The sequence below is a fragment of the Bubalus bubalis genome, chromosome 1, assembly GCF_019923935.1.
Source record: "Bubalus bubalis isolate 160015118507 breed Murrah chromosome 1, NDDB_SH_1, whole genome shotgun sequence".
Taxonomy (NCBI): domain Eukaryota; kingdom Metazoa; phylum Chordata; class Mammalia; order Artiodactyla; family Bovidae; genus Bubalus; species Bubalus bubalis.
Genome location: NC_059157.1, coordinates 133,268,246 through 133,285,810, shown reverse-complemented (window position 1 = coordinate 133,285,810; position 17,565 = coordinate 133,268,246). Strand labels below are relative to the sequence as shown.

The 17,565-nt window shown below is 34.8% G+C and overlaps 1 protein-coding gene across 5 annotated transcripts in view; it reads left to right on the top strand.

The window, feature by feature from the left end:
* The window catches only part of PIK3CA (phosphatidylinositol-4,5-bisphosphate 3-kinase catalytic subunit alpha), an 88,902-nt gene that overhangs the window by 44,231 nt on the left and 27,106 nt on the right, over positions 1–17,565 (top strand). For all 5 annotated transcript variants that reach the window (XM_006054301.4, XM_044944501.2, XM_044944502.2 and 2 more), the window contains 5 exons: positions 9,007–9,434; positions 9,943–10,152; positions 11,864–12,114; positions 14,069–14,314; positions 14,973–15,058. In XM_006054301.4, the coding sequence (XP_006054363.1) occupies positions 9,083–9,434; positions 9,943–10,152; positions 11,864–12,114; positions 14,069–14,314; positions 14,973–15,058 (1,145 nt within the window). In that variant the 5' untranslated portion in view covers positions 9,007–9,082. The remainder of the gene's footprint in view (positions 1–9,006; positions 9,435–9,942; positions 10,153–11,863; positions 12,115–14,068; positions 14,315–14,972; positions 15,059–17,565) is intronic.

The window sequence follows — 17,565 nt, the reverse complement described above, 5'->3', positions numbered from 1 at the left end:
CTGGAAAGCTACGTCACTATGGAATCATTTGTCCTATTAAACTGTGTGTTATTATGAAACATCTCTTATTGTACTTTCCACATTGTTTAAGTATGTTTACTTCATAATCTTGTCCTTCTGATTTTCACCTCTGTTAGTTAATATTTAGTTCCTTTTGAGCTTAAATTTTAAGCAATTTTAATTTATCCTGTCACACTAAAATTTGAATTTTTGTAGGTTCAGATTAGGGAAATTAGTACTATATTTTGAGATTTTTTGTTTTCTTCATTTACCTGTATAATATTTGAAAATTCATAATTCAATAATCTGAGATCAAATTCTTAGATTTCAAGATTTATTAATCTGTATTTCACCTTATTAATGCCTTTTATGTTTAGCACATTTGATTCTGCCTCTCACACTGGATTCTTTTAACCACTTTAAAGTTCTTGTTCATTTTTATTGATAATCAAAAGTCTATATCAGTATAGATATTCTTGACCTAGATGTCATTATTTTAAAAATCCATTAGCAAAACCGTTCCTAAACCTGTTTGTGGACCTCATGTTAGGGAATGATTATCTTATATAATTGACTTCTCTGGTGGCTCAATCGGTAAGGAATTCGCCTGCAGTGTAGGAGACCTAGGTTTGATCCCAGGAAGACCTGGGATCTTCCCCTGGGTTGGGAAGATCTCCTGGAGAAGGAAACAGATACCCACTCCAGTATTCTGGCCTGGAAAATCCCCATGGACAGAGGAGCCTGGTAGGCTGCAGTCCATGGGGTCACAGAGTCGGACACGACTGAGCGACTAAGCACATCTTATATAATGTATTAAATCTCTGAAATGTAGTGTTATAACACCTTTTTTTATAGCACTACACATTTAATAGTGAAAATCAATTGCATTCTCTTCTAAAGGAATTTAAATTTTCTATATCCTGGTCATGAGAACTTGATTTTCCAACCTGATTTTCTCTTAATCACTAAAAGAATGTTAGATCTGTTTTCTCATGATCTGCATATAAAGGTCAATGAAGGATAGCACTTTGAAAGAAATGGATTATGTGCATCCTTCCAGAGCTAGTGTATATTACAGCTGTGCCTTTGGACTCACTTCAACAACAGTTCAGTGACTCTTAGAGGAAGAGAATTTTAGAGGCCCTAACTGGGACTCAGAATAATTGTACTAAAAGACACTTGCTTCCCATGCCTGCATAACCTCTGCAGTGAAATGTTTAAAATTATTCTTCTTATCCCTCAAATCCTATTGGTCTCTCAGTGCTTTTGATTTTCCTTTACAAGGTATCTTCATCTGTCTCTTTTTTGCTTTTTACTAATTGCTACCACTTTTTTGTTCAGGCCCTTGTTACATTTTCCCTGGGATAATTTCAACATATTAGTTTTCCTACTTACTCATTTATGCTCTAGGATTATAGTGGCCCAAATAAAAACCCTATCCTGGAAAAGTTCACAGTCTATCAGGAGTCTAACGTGGATGTAGGTAATTTTAATAATAACATATTAAGGTACAATTACAGAAATACATGTAAGAAGCTGACTAACATTAAGAAAGGAAGTAGTTAACTCTGGAAGTAAATATTAAAGAGAGTAATCAGACCATGGAATTATTGAGATTTTGGTCATGTTTCTGTAGCAAGTGTAGAGGCAAGCTTTTGTTCTCTTGTTCTAAATAAAGATTCGTTTGTAATTTTTTTAAAACAAAAGAGCATAAAATTTCCAGTTTATGAGCAAATAGATGCAGCTGAGATGCAACTTTGGCAACTGAGTTAGCCACAAAACTAATGTTTCTCTATTGACTTATCTGAGAATGGGGTGGAAAATATCTTGTCAGTATATGTCTAAGTAGATACACATTTGTTAATGTGTTAGTTAAATCAGATAACATGTTAAATCTATCAGTTATAAAAAAATGTAAAACCTTTGGTCATTCAGCATTTATGCAGCTTCTGTATTTGTGGGACATGTATATATATCTATAAAATACAAGGTGCCTGTTGTAGCAAATTGTGGCTGTTTGGGCTTCTCAGGTGGCTCGGTGGTAAAGAATCCACCTGCCAATTTGCCAGAGCCACAGGAGATGTGGGTTCAATCCCTGGGTTGGAAAGATTCCCTGAAGAAGGAAATGGCAACCCACTCCAGTATTGTTGCCTGGGAAATCCCATGGGCAGAGGAGCCTGGCAGGCCACAATCCAGGGGCTTACAAAGAATCAGACACAACTGAGCGACCAAGCACACATAAGGTGTTTAAGCTACAGTAGAGTCAGTATAGATATCCCCTAAATTTGCAAGTGTATACTTCAAGATAGCGTTCTTTTTTTTTTTTTTTTTTTTAAACTTTTTATTTTGTACTGGGGTATAGACGGTTAACAATGTTGTGATAGTTTCAGGTGAACAGCAGAGGGACTCAGCCAACATGTACATGTATCCATTCTCCCCCAAACCCTTCTCCTATCCAGGCTGACCACAACAGTGAATAGAGTTCCATATACAGTGGATCCTTGTTGGTTATCCATTTAAAATATAGCAGTGTGTACATGTCCATCCCAAAGTCCCTAACTGTCTCTTCCCACTGACAAGCAGAATTTTGTTCTTGAAGTCTGTCTCTTTCAGTTTTGTAAGTTCATTTCTATCATTTCTTTTTCAATTCCACATATAAGGGATGTCACACAATATTTCTCCTTCTCTGACTTAACTTCACTCAGTATGACATTCTCTCGGTCTGTCCATCTTGCTACGAATGGCATTATTTCATTCTTTTTAATGTCTGAGTGATATTCCATTGTACATATGTACCACATCTTCTTTATCCATTTCCCTGTCGATGGACATTTAGGTTGCTTCCATGCCTTGGCTATCGGCTGCTGTTAACAGTGCTGCAATGAACATTGAGGTGCATGTATCCTTTTATATCATGCTTTTCTCCGGATATATGCCCAGGAGTGGGATTGCAGGGTCATATGGTAGCTCTCTCTCTAGTTTCTTAAGGAACCTCTATACTGTTCTCCAAAATGACTCTACCAACAAAAATAGCTTCCTTATTTTTAGTGATTTTCTGATGCAGATGTAACATTGATATTTTAGAAACAAATAATTTTTAAACATAATATACTTCTGAAATTAAAATTTAAAATATATAAGATATGCTTTATATATATTTTAAGTTAGAAAGTCTCTGCTATCTTAGCCAGTGTATATAGACTTATAATCCACAGTTAACAGTTATCTGTACTCTTCCTTAATGATATTGACTGTAGAGTATTGTACTAGATGTTAGTTGCTGCATTTTGAGGTGAATATTATCAGCAAAAGAATACATCCAGTGATGGCAAAGAAGACAACAAGCTATCTCACTTGAATTGTGGTTAAAGGAATTGGGGTTAAAAGAACTAGGGAAAATTTTTAGTCTTTGTCAATATGTGAAGAGATAGAAGGCAGACTGTTGGAATAAAGAAGTGTAAGAATAACAACCTTTAGGAATAACTTTAGAAGTGCTTCACAAAAACTTCTATATCAGATAGGTGAGCACCTAACACTGAAAATTGCTACCAAACTTTAATTAGGTGACTTATAAGGTACTTTAGTGTTTTAAGATTTTAACTTGACTGGCTTAACATTTGGAGAAAGAAATGGCAACCCGCTCCAGTACTCTTGCCTGGAGAATCCCATGGAGGGAAGAGCCTGGTAGGCTACAGTCCACGGGGTCACAAAGAATTGGACATAACATTAATCTCTTTGTTTTCATAATATTTAGATTGAAAGTGTGGGATTGAGGTTGCAAAGGCATGGTTGGGATGACTTATTAGCCAGTGATTATTTAGAAAATTCTCTAGTTGATATCAAGTAATTCTGACATGTTTTCAGAGGTAGCAGACTTTTTCTGTAAAAGGCCAGATAGTAAATATTTTAGATTTTGCAGGCCACATGGTCTCTGTAGCACCTGCTCAACTCTACTGTTTTTGTGTGAAAGCATCATTGATGGTACATAAACATGGTTTCTTGGCTGTGTTTCAGTTGAACTTTATTTACAAAAAGCAGGTGGTTAGCTGGGTTTAGCCTGTGGGCCATAGTTGGACAACTCTTGCCTTAATTGATAAAATCTGGAAATACCATTCTAATATAAATGGAGAAAGGCTTTCAGTTAAGGAGTTAAAAACCAAATTGTCAAAATGTCATTGTCTTTTTGGCTGGAAGAGTGCACGTCTGGTGTTCCAAATACTGAATTGCCCATTGAATTAAGAAACCTTTTGCTATAAAAGTCAAGGGACAATGGAGAGTCTGAGACTGTTTTCTGCTGTTCATTTCTGCTGCATATTTTGTCCTTAAAGGTGTGTTTTTACACCTTGGTTTACTGTTTATTTGATTATATCATTTATTTGAAAACAAAACTTTTAAGAAATCTGAATTTAAAAATCATGAAAAAATGTCATGGTATTCTTTTGTTCAAAATACTTAGAGACTCCCTTTTACTTAGAGTATACTACATAGAATTCAAACCCCTTCACTTGGAGTCTGTCCACTTTTCTTGTGCCCCTGTGTATCTCTCAGTCCTCCTATCCCCATGCATTTCATACTCAAGTAGTAAAAAAAAAATCAAACTTGTATTGCTGGTAAAGGCCGCATTTTTTTCATGGTCTTTGCACACACACTTTTATACCTGTCTAAAACTCCCTCTTCACCTATCTGCCCCAGGTCCAAGCCACTTCTCTGCAAAATCCCGATTAATCTGTAATGCTGTACATAAACTTCCCTGGTGCCTTCCCTAGCCTCCTCAGGCAGTTGGAGATTTCTTGTGACTTTTCCAAAGTTCCTCTTCTGCCTTATAACAATTTTCCATTGTTAAAGTTGTTCCTGGGTCTTGTTTTTCCCCAACAAACTCAACAACCAAAGAGAAAGCATGTATTTACCATTGTTTTCATACTATTAACCTAGAACCTGGCACAAACAAGTATTTCTCCAAAAAGGGTGATTAAGCCAGGGATTCCTTACACCTAAGCTGTAAATAGCTATTCTAATTAAATAGGGATACACAGGATCTGGGGAACAAGCCACAGTTGCAAAAATCCCAGCATCTGAACCACTTGGTACTGTTCCAAATTCGTCTTTGAATCTTGCAGTTCCGGTTCTGCCTTCGGGCTTCAGCACTTGACTCTGGTACTGCTTTGTGAAGCTGAAACGCCTTGTTTACTTGCCCCCCTCTGTAAAAGAACCCAGTCCTCTTATTCCTATCACTAACTGATGCCCTTCTTGAATAATTCATAAAAACTTGAAAAGATACTATGGGTATACTTGACAGGTTTGTTAATTATATTTAACATTTTTTGAGTGCTTACAGTGTGCCAGTCTCTTTGCTTACGTGGTTTTCATATATTACCTCATCGATACCATGGTCCGATGAAGTGTATGCTATTATCCCAACTTAACAAATTGGGGCAGGGGGCCAGGGTGGTGGTGGTGGTGGTGATATAAGGTTTGGTGAGATGAATTGAACTGCTTAAGGCCATACAACTATTAACTAAGGCAGACAGAATCTGAATCCAGTGTAACTTCAGAGCCTGTTCTTTTTATTCACCATTATTCACCACCAGTGACTATTCCTGCCATAACTGTATGGTTATAATGTGTACTTTGAAATCATGTAGACCTGGATTCAAAATATTTAATATTTACTGGTGGCAAATAACTTTACTTCTCTGACCCTCAGTTTTCTCATATGTAAAATGTTTATTACTTACCCCAAAAGGGTTATTGCATGCCTAAGTGCAAGATATCTACTAAATAGTGAGTGTTAGCTCCATTTGTCTCTTCTACACTTCTTGTGAAGTAGTAGAGTACTGGGGTACGAGGACAAATAAGAAAGTTAGCTTCCTCTCCCTCCTGTAGAGTACTACCAGTGTGGACCAGTGCCTGCTTTCCAGGATCTCCCAGTATTTTATGGCTATGATCACATTTATTCTCTTAATGAGAAGGGTGTGTCTCAAGTATTTCATAGTTGTTAATTGCCCATAAATATACTAAAGTAGAATAAGGATTAGAATCAGTGATCTCTTGGGTACTAGACGTCTCTTTCGCTAATTCTTAGGAAACATATGGGACTTCGGGAGTTGTTATTTATTATATAAAATAGTTGCCCTCATGATTCCATAACATAGACCTGTTAGTGCCATTCAACAAAGAAAACTGTAAACACAGCTGCTGTTTTGGTATGGTTTGTGGTTTGGTTTTGTTTTTATTTGAACTTTTTTCTGCAGGCAGATCATCACTTAAAAGTAATCATTTGGCATTTCCCCTTGCATTCTTTAAATTTTTTTGTGTGTTTTTTAAAAAGCATAGCCTAACTCATTTCTATAATTATGCTCTCAGATTGATCCATCTGTTTTTTTTTACTGGCCAGTGAATTTTCTTTTAAAAGTATAGAGAATAGGATAATTATATTTTAAATCCTGTAACCTCAGTGAGTCTCTTATAAATTTGAAGAAGATATTTTCAAGTATTAAAAAAAAATTGTACATTCCTTATTGTCTTTCAACTGATCTCTGTATTTCCAGAGGTAGGGAGGGGGCTTGAAATTCCTGCCAATTTATTCCTCATCTCCTTCTTCATGTGTTAAAACTCTGAAGCATACCATAAACACTTGTTTGCAACTGAGAATGGGTACTGCAAACACATCTAATCAAAATATATCCTATTGCTCTCTCTAGGTTTCATAGGCTGTGTGGAGAAAGAGGAATTGTAGGGGGCAAATGGAGATGTAGTAAGACAGTTAGGCCTTTGCAGTGGTCCAGATAAGAAATAGTAGTGGACTGACCCAAGACATTAAGAAATTCAAGGTATAGAATTAACACAATTTGTTGATGAATTAGATACTGGCTTCTACGCAATAAAGGAGTCAGAGACAGTTTCTGGATTAAGTATATCCTGCTCTTCACCTCTTTCTCACTGTGTGTGTTCCACTCCTGCTTATCCTTAAAGAATTTAGTTTAAATGTTACCTTCTATGGAAAACTGCCTCATTCCAACTTCCATTAAGTTAGGTGACCACTGTATGTGCTTTTATAAGCACCTGGTACTTCTTCATGAGAGGTTGTTTGTTTTTTTTTCCTGTTTTATACGTGTCAATTTTTTACCCCACACCAGCATACACATAACCTTCACACTCTCGATGTTGTCTTGTGAGGGCAGAGGCCATGCCTGTCTTATTCATCATCATCATATTCCCAGTACCTAACATGGTCCTGGGGACAGCACCAATACATTGTTGGTGAATAGGGTCATTTATAGCTATTGTCTATAGTGCCTGATAAGAGTAATTGAATACAGTAAGTTGTCTGGGGTTTTTTGAATCATTTCTCTGACTTAACTTTTATTTCTTTTTTATTTTCTTAGTATCTCTGACCTTATTTTTTTCTTATAGTTTTATAGTTTAGCTTACTGAATAACAAAATATAAACCACAGTAAAGAATATGCCTGCAATGCGGGAGACCCAAGTTTGATCCCTGGGTTGGAAAGATGCTCTGGAGAAGGGAATGGCAACCCACTCCAGTATTCTTGCCTAGAGAATCCCATGGACAGAGGAGCCTGGCAGGCTCCAGTTTATGGGGTTGCAAAGAGTTGGACGCGACTGAGCGACCAACACTACTACTTTTTGGTAAAAGGAATGGATCATTGCAAATTAATCATCCTATCTCAAGGCAAATGCATTGATGACACTTTTATTATACTGAATATATAACCAAATTATACTTAAAGACAGAATCATCAAAGGTATCACTTAGACAATAATCAATACAAAAAAAGGAAATTACAAAGATTTTTCTTTCTTAAGAAAGAAAAAAGTACTAAACTGTGCAAATTCTAGTTACCACAGAGTAGAAGTAGTAGTGTAAAAGGAAAAGGATTTGACTTCTCTAGCCTTTACTTTACTCATCTTTAAAGTAAAAACAGTGGTGGTGGTGTAGTTGCTAAGTCATGTCTGACTCTTGCAACCCCTTGGACTGTAGCCTGCCTGGCTCCTCTGTCCATGGGATTTTCCAGGCAAGAGTGCTGGAGTGGGTTGCCATTTCATTATTCTTGCCTAAAAGCCTTTACTTTACTCATCTTTAAGAACAGTGCAACCATGGTCTAAAAGGTCCTTTCCAGGCCAAATTCTGTTGTTCCATAAAATAGAAAGGAATGATATATAATGGGAATTTTGGTTTCAGTTGCAGCTTACTATTTATTCTCTCCATAGCTCCAGCTCTGTCTTGATAAGATCTGACCTTAAAAATCCATTCAAATAAGAATTTTTTATTGAATGAATTTATTAAATGTGGTTAAATGCAAATAATTGTTTTTTCTAATTTCTGGTTTGGAATCAATTCTTTTAGCCTGTGCTAAGGCGATGGCACCCCACTCCAGTACTCTTGCCTGGAAAATCCCATGGACGGGGGAGCCTGGTAGGCTGCAGTCCATGGGGTAGCGAAGAGTCGGACACAACTGAGCAACTTCACTTTCACTTTTCACTTTCATGCATTGGAGAAGGAAATGGCAACCCCCTCCAGTGTTCTTGCCTGGAGAATCCCCATAGACAGAAGAGCCTGGTGGGCTGCCGTCTATGGGGTCTCACAGAGTCGGACACGACTGAAGTGACTTAGCAGCAGCAGCAGCAGTCGCTCAGTTGCATCTGACTCTTTGCGATCCCATGGACTGTAGCCCACCAGGCTCTTCTGTGTATGGGGATTCTCCAGGCAAGAACACTAGAGTGGGTTTCCATGTCCTCCTCCAGGGCATCTTCCCAAACGAGGGATCGAACTCAGGTCTCTTCTGCATTGCAGGCAGATTCTTTACTGTCTGGGCTACCAGGAAAGCCATCTTTTAGCCTAATTAGGAACAATAATATAAGATGAACTATAATTACTTACTCTAATCATTTCAAACTACAGAAAATGAAATTTTACATTTAGTAATGCCATATGTGTATTCTTTGATGGTTCCTCCTTTAACATACTTTTTCTTTCTTTGATTTAGATTTCTGCTTTGGGACAGCCACACATCTAATTCCTTAAAGTACTTTTATATGTAAAACTTGTAAAGGATCAGAACAATGCCTCCAAGACCATCATCAGGTGAACTGTGGGGCATCCACTTGATGCCCCCAAGAATCCTAGTAGAATGTTTACTACCAAATGGGATGATAGTGACTTTAGAATGCCTCCGTGAGGCTACGTTAATAACGATAAAGCATGAACTATTTAAAGAAGCAAGAAAATACCCTCTCCATCAACTTCTTCAAGATGAATCGTCTTACATTTTCGTAAGTGTTACCCAAGAAGCAGAAAGGGAAGAATTTTTTGATGAAACAAGACGACTTTGTGACCTTCGGCTTTTTCAACCCTTTTTAAAAGTAATTGAACCAGTAGGCAACCGTGAAGAAAAGATCCTCAATCGAGAAATTGGTATGATAAAATTTTGAAATGGCATTGTCATCCCATTCTAAATGCAAATAACTGTGAAGCTTAACTGTTTTCTCATTAATAAAATATTTTGTCTGAACTGGTTAAATAGATTTCAAAATAAAAATCATTACAATTCTAAAGTATTTTTTGACTGTTAGGCTAAGGGACTATTTTTAACACCTTGGTATTATTCTGTAAAGTTTTCTTTAAGAAGTATCATATGAGGGAATGAGGGATAATTTATATTTGCTATATCCCAGTTTTGTTTTGTTTTCTAAAAAATAATTGATAATGAATAATGTTTGCTACTTTTGTTCCAAATTACTGAGCATATCATATTTTATATATTAAACATATTTGAGACTTTGTCAATTCTTACTATATGTATTCATCAAAAATTTTATTAACACAGAAAATTCTTTACTGTGATCGTCCATATCTACCAAATTCCTTGTTTATAACAAGCATGGTCTTACTGTGTGTTTAACAGAATGTTATATCCTTTAAGGTTTTGCTATCGGCATGCCAGTGTGTGAATTCGATATGGTTAAAGATCCAGAAGTACAGGACTTCCGAAGGAATATTCTCAATGTTTGTAAAGAAGCTGTGGATCTTAGGGATCTTAATTCACCTCATAGTAGAGCAATGTATGTTTATCCTCCAAATGTAGAATCTTCACCAGAACTGCCAAAGCACATATATAATAAATTGGATAAAGGTAAGAAAATTATTTATCTACCATAAATGGCCACTGTAATGAAAACTTCTGTCTGTACCTATATCATTATCCAGTCTTTTTGCCCTAGCTAGATGATAAGCTTCTTGAAGACAGGGACTGCTTATACTGACAAGATATAATAATTGACTGCCAAGTACACAACTTGTGTGCAATAAGTATTGATTGAGTGAATGAATATGTACATGTGGTGCTGATCCCTTGGTGAATTATCTTAGAATAAAACTGAAAAGAAAACGTTGAATTTCAAATTCACTGTTAACAGAATTACAGCTAATTATATTTTTACAAATAAAAACAACTATAAATAGAAATATTATATTTTTACAAATAAAAACAACTATAAATAGAAATATTTTATGAAATTATGGAGAAAGTTAACACATTCTTACTATATACAAAGAAAAAGTAAATGTTAGATGCAGTGTTTAACTCTGATCATAATGAGTGATAATAATGACTTGACTATTGACAGTATATCAGTTTCTAGAATTAAGTGAACATGAGAGTATTTAAACTGCGTTGTTTTAGAAATGAAAATATCATGTATCAGATAAATATTTGTGTTTTTCAAGGTAACAAAGTAAAGTTTTTAATGGAAAATTATAGAATAGGTTTACTTATTAAACATAGTATTCTGTCAGTAGAATAAATTAAGGCATCTTATTATTATTTCAGCCATATTATTCTAAGTAGTTTAATGATTATATAACATAAGATCTTCATTTAAAATTCATTTCTACATTAGCATAGTTTTTAAAATGGAATGATCTTTTCATTTTTTCCTAATACTCTTTATGAAAATTTTCCAACATATAGAAAATCTGAAAGAATTTTACTGTGTATACCCTGGCCACTCCAACATAGTTTTAATCTTTTCATTTTCATCTTCTTTTTCTTGGTCCCCTAGCTTTATACTTCATTAATCTTAAAGGAAAAAAATAGAAAATTTATTTTCTTCCCCTTCGCTCCACCATCTTTTCTCTCATTCTGATTCAACATCTTTCTTTAAGTCTCCATGGTTCTTCCCCATAGTTACGAGACACACTTGTACTTAAAGTACTGTTGAACCTTTGATGCCATCATGAATCACTCTTCAGAGGGGTTGTATGTATGAAGTATGTCATGCAGTTTAGAATGGAAATTAGCTTGGTCTCAGATACTTGCAACACACAGTAGTCACAGTTTTGTGTGCTTGCCTTAAAACATGAGGCTGGGGCATGGTTTGTCAGCCCTATCAGATTTGAAGATTTGCTCTTTCTACCTGACATTTACCTGTATTTAATTATGGTTGATTATAAGTTATTTCCAGAGAAGGCAATGGCACCCCACTCCAGTACTCTTGCCTGGAAAATCCCACAGACGGAGGACCCTGGTGGGCCGCAGTCCATGGGGTTGCTAAGAGTCGGACACGACTGAGCCACTTCACTTTCACTTTTCACTTTCATGCATTGGAGAAGGAAATGGCAACCCACTCCAGTGTTCTTGCCTGGAGAATCCCAGGGATGGCGGAGCCTGGTGGGCTGCCGTCTATGGGGTCGCACAGAGTCGGACACGACTGAAGCGACTTAGCAGCAGCATAAGTCATTTCTCTTTGTGGTTAGAGTAATGGTACTGCATACTTTTTGAAACTTGTCTCTTGAAAAATGAAATATATGTGGTGATTGCATTTAATATTATTTTTCTATTTTAGGGCAAATAATAGTGGTGATTTGGGTAATAGTTTCTCCAAATAATGACAAACAGAAGTATACTCTGAAAATCAACCATGACTGTGTGCCAGAACAAGTAATTGCTGAAGCAATCAGGAAAAAAACTCGAAGTATGTTGCTATCATCTGAACAACTAAAACTCTGTGTTTTAGAATATCAGGGCAAGTATATTTTAAAAGTGTGTGGATGTGATGAATACTTCCTAGAAAAATATCCTCTGAGTCAGTATAAGGTGAGTAACAAGTTTTAAAGATATTAATTTTAAATTTAAAAGGTAATAACATTGGGAACTGGTATCTGTATTTAGGATGCAGTTTTTGAAAATTTAATTTTTTTTGGCCACACTACTTCGCTTCCAGAATCTTAGTTCCTTGACCAGGGATTGAGCCCTGGTTTTGGCAGTGAAAACGCCAAGTCCTAATTACTAGACTGCCAGGGAATTCCCAAAACTAAATAATTAGTATTAGTAAATAGCATTAATAAGTTCATTTTTTTACACTATATTTAGTTTGAGAGACTGATGAATTTCAGAGGACCAGTGCTATGCTTTTAGATTTTATATGATTAATATTTGGGGACCTGACTACATGTATATGGGTAAGCTGAGTAACAGTTTACAGTTGTAACAATAGTTATGTCATTATTCAGATACAAACATTTGATGACAATTTAATTGTGCCATGAAGTAAGATATAATAATGTTTCAGGTGTTTTACAAAAAAATGCATTATGTGCTTTTTCTGGATAGCTCAGTTCTATAGTGGAAATACTTTTATAGCCAATAGAAATTTTAAATAACATGAAACTTGCCCAAAAGGCTTTTCATGTGCCATACTTTTCAAAAAAGGGCTTGTATTTGAATACACAGTGTTAGCAATAAAGTAAATGTTCTTTGTCAAAAAAAAAAAAAAGGCAGTTACACTAACACCCAAATTGACTCGACAGACATGAGTCTGAGTGAACTCTGGGAGTTGGTGATGGACAGGGAGGCCTGGCGTGCTGTGATTCATGGGGTCGCAAAGAGTCGGACACGACTGAGCGACTGAACTGAACTGAACTGAATGATTTTTATCCCTTTCCAAACAGTGGCACTAGAAGAAATTAAACATTTCAAAATCCAGATCTACAGTTAATTAAGATGCACTGTTAATACTTCTCTACTCTATTTTTCTATTCATTAAATAAATACCTATAAGAAGCAACCATATTTGTACCAAGCATATGTCAAGTACTGATTTACAGTACCTAGTAAGACATGGTTTTGGCTTTTAGTTTACTTACATTGTACTAGGGCTTATGGGTAAGGAGGCAGGTTTTTGTAATATGTGTACAGTAGTGCTATGTGTATATGTGCTTAGTCGCTCAGTTGTGTCCAACTCTGTGTGGCCCCAGGGACTGTAACGCCCCCAGGCTCCTCTGTCCATGGAATTTCCCAGGCAAGAATACTGGAGCGAGTTTTCATTTCCTTCTCCAGGGGATCTTCCAAACCTGGGGATCGAACCTGTGTCTCCTGCATTGGCAGGCGAATTCTTCACCTACTGAGTGATTAGGGGTATACAGTAGCATTTATATTAAAATCTGTATCCTGATTATCATTTTAAAGTTCAAACCAATGCATTTTAATATTTTTTAAAACATATTTCATAATTATTAGTCTCCTCTCTTTGTGTGTGTGTGTGTGTGATTTTTTTTTAAGAAATATTTCTCAAGAAATGTTGGGACAAAAGAACAAGTGGGCAGCAGCTCTTGGATTTTACATCAGTATGACTTAATACGTTGAATGACAGAGACTTTCTAAATATGTTGCTTTTTCCTTTAACAAGTACAGTGTTTTCATAATGAGTATGTCCTGATCCTTATTTTTAACTCTTTCTTCTTTCTTTTTTTTTTTTCCAGTTGAAGGTAGAACTATAGTCTCAAAAGCTGACCTTGATTTTTCTTTTCTTTTATACAATTTATATGCCAGGAGGTGCTTGGCTTATCTGTGCTGTAACCTAACTCCCAAATGTTAGTGTTTTAAATGTTATAAATATAGCAACTGCTAAAAAAAAATCTGTAATGTTTGATTTGTTTAATCACCTTTGCAGATTAGTATGTAAATTATCTCATAATACTCTTTGCATTTTGCTTTTAAAATGAAACCTTACAAAAAATGGCTTCTCCCCTCCCACCTTAATCTCTTACAGTATATAAGAAGCTGTATAATGCTTGGGAGGATGCCCAATTTGATGCTGATGGCTAAAGAAAGCCTCTATTCTCAACTGCCAATGGACTGTTTTACAATGCCATCATATTCCAGACGCATCTCCACAGCTACGCCATATATGAATGGAGAAACATCTACAAAATCCCTTTGGGTTATAAATAGTGCACTCAGAATAAAAATTCTTTGTGCAACCTATGTGAATGTAAATATTCGAGACATTGACAAGGTAAGGTCAAGTGTTGCTGTTTATAATTAATATAAATTATTTTATATAAATCTTTTTTATTGAACTATATCATAATCCGTTTACCTGCAGTACGTTTTCAGTTGGCTAGAAAACATCTACCTTAGTTTATAGTCCTTTTCTGTAATTCTAATAATTCTAATATCTGTAATTCTGAGCTCTTAAAACCAAACTTTTATAGAATTCATTTGGCAGGAAAACCTGACCTAGTCTGAAGCAAGGTTTTTTATAGTCTTTATCCCACTTAGTGTAAATATCCATATGTTTTGTTGTAGAAATATTAATAATTTCTCTATGAAGTGCTGCTCTAACTGCTAAGAGTACTAAGTAATATTTAGTATATGTACCAATTTATTGTTCTGAAATTTGTAAAACTGAATTACATAACTGGCCTAAAAAGGGATTGTGGGCCTGCGTTGAAGGCAGCAACATATTGGTGAAAAATCTACATCATTTATTAATTTACTATATATGGGAAGAAAAAGAGAACAGAAAAGCTACATCTGAACAAAAACTTTTAGTTGATTCTCTCATTCATATCAGTTAAGTTGTTTTGATAATGTTTAATATTGGTCTTGTCTAGTATATGTATGTGTATGCGTATATGTATGTGTATACACATAACTTTTTTTCCCCTTAGATTTATGTTCGAACAGGTATCTACCATGGAGGAGAACCCTTATGTGATAATGTGAACACTCAAAGAGTACCTTGTTCCAATCCCAGGTAAGGAAGTATATGAATTTATATTTTCAAAAGTCGTATTAGTGTTTAACAGTATAATAAATAAAAGTAGCATATTTTACATTATTAGTTTTATGCAAGTCATATATAATTCCAAGACATTTAATATAGAACATAAGGACATTCCATCAAATAAGTATCTTCATTCGGGATCACTTTATTTATATTCTCTAAAATGTTACTGGAACAGTTTTTCTGATTCTCTCTTTCGTTGTGTCGAGGAGAAAACAGAATGTGGTTATAGTTTAGTGCTGATGATTCCTTACAGTAGGTCTAAAAACCTTGCATTTTATTCCTTTTTAAACTCCATTTCCATTAAGAAGTGAGAGTTGGCAAATAACTTCAGAGCTGTACTAATCTGAGGCAGTTTCCTTTACAACACTCCCAAGAATACATGTTTATCACATTCAAGTAAAGAATTTTGGGGAACAAACCAATTTCTTAGTGGGAGGAGGAGTTATTGGAAATGTTTAAAAATGATTACTGCCTAGATAAAATGAAGAAATAAAAAAGGTAGTATAATTCAGCAACTTTCCATCTTGCCATTTCTTTGCCTTTGTTTATAGAATCATTTGGGAATAAAAGTTTATTCCTGAATATAGTAGTATTTTAAGATAACTCAAATTGGTTTTAAATGTTAAAGTAGACTTTTTAGACTAGCAGTAGAGCCGACTAATGGATCTTCCAGAAGTAAGTTTCATAATGAATTCAGACTGAGTTCTAGAAGAGTCAGGGAAAAGTTCTGGTCTTGTCATTGCTAGAGGTGCCACCCTTCTAGACCATAGGTAAAGTTCAGAGAGATGGTAGCCTTCTCTACCAGGAAGAAGGAATATAAGTGCCATCCTGCCTGAACCATTGTATGTCTGAAAGCAGGTTAGAAGTTACGCTGTGGCAATAGACAAACCCAGAATCTTTTAAAATTTTTGTTAGACCAACAAAAGTTTGTTTCTCATTCGTACAGCATATCTGTCACAGGTTAAGTGGGTGCTTTTGCAAGGAGCATAAAAACAATATTTGAGGAAATAATAGCCAGAAATTTCTAAATTTTGGTGAAAACTATAAAACCAACAACCTAAGGGGTTCAACAAGCCCAAGGAAAGACCCCAAAATAATGTTAGATAGATTTATCTTAATTCTTTCAAGTAACAAAAATAAACAGACTTTAGAAAAGTAAAAGGTAAATTTATTTAATAATATAAGATCAAAATGTCAAAATTTAATATATTAAAGTAGCTATTTAGAAAGGATTTCTGTTTTATTATCTTTTCTTTAAGAATATCTATAAGGTAAAATCCCTATGGAAGTAGTATAAAGACTTAAGTAAATTGTTGAGCTTTTCTGTACTTAAAAATCAGAGGTAAAAATATATGAAGTTATTAGAAAGATGGAATCTTAAAAATTCTTACTGAGATTAAATGAGTTTTCCAAATTTGTGCTTTCTATATGCTAAATAAATTAGATACTTTATGATTTCCATATAAATGTTACCAGTTATCTCCCAAAATCAGAATAAATTTGGAATATATATATATAAAACCATTGCTTAAAACTAAAGGACTTAATGGGGTGGTGCGTGTTTGTGTGGACTTTAGAAGAAGAAAAGAATATGCTTTAGTTGGTTAGCACAGTACTGAACAACTATAATACATTAATAAGACAGCTCTCTTAAAAAGTGTGCAGAAAATTTTTCATTAATTATGAGCAATTCAGAAGGTTTCAATGTCGTAAAAAGCACTAGGTATGTTTGAGATACACCATCTAATTTTTCTTGAATTACTATGAACTTAACAAAGCTTACAGTATTTCTTTTCCCTGCATTTGTTGTTTGCTTTCCCTTTAGATTTCCTTCTAGCTCAGTTTCCCCATTTTAAATGTAAGTCTTCTCTGTGTAAATGGACCCTTGAGCTTTTAATATGGACTAGTTACTGTTCTAATTTCTTTATGTTATCTCATTTAATTTTTACAACAGCTGTATGAGAGTTGGTGCTGTTATTAGTCCCACTTCACAGATGAGAAAACAGAAAAAGCAAGGGTTACACATTTAGTAAAATAGTAGAAACAAGATTTTACTCCAGATAGTCTGACTTCTGAATTCATATTTTTAGCCATTACTGTTTTTAATTAAAAAAGAACTACTTATTGTATTTGGTTCTTTATAAGTATGTATACCAAATATAGACATAATTTCACATGTAACAACAACCAATAAGTTAAAGGGAACTTATGAAAATTTGAATAATTTATATCACTTTTTGTAGTAACTTTTTCCTTCTCATTATGTCAAGTTTTATTACTTCCTGTGAAGTACTCTGAAATTTAAATACTTTCTCCTTATGTATCTTTTATTTTATTTATCTACTGACTTATTTAAATTAACGGGCTCTTCTGAGTGAAACTACATCATACATAAGAGTAATTAAATATAATTTTAATCATAATAGGAAATTAATTTTATCTTTCTGTTTTTTAGTTTTTAGCTTTTTACTTTT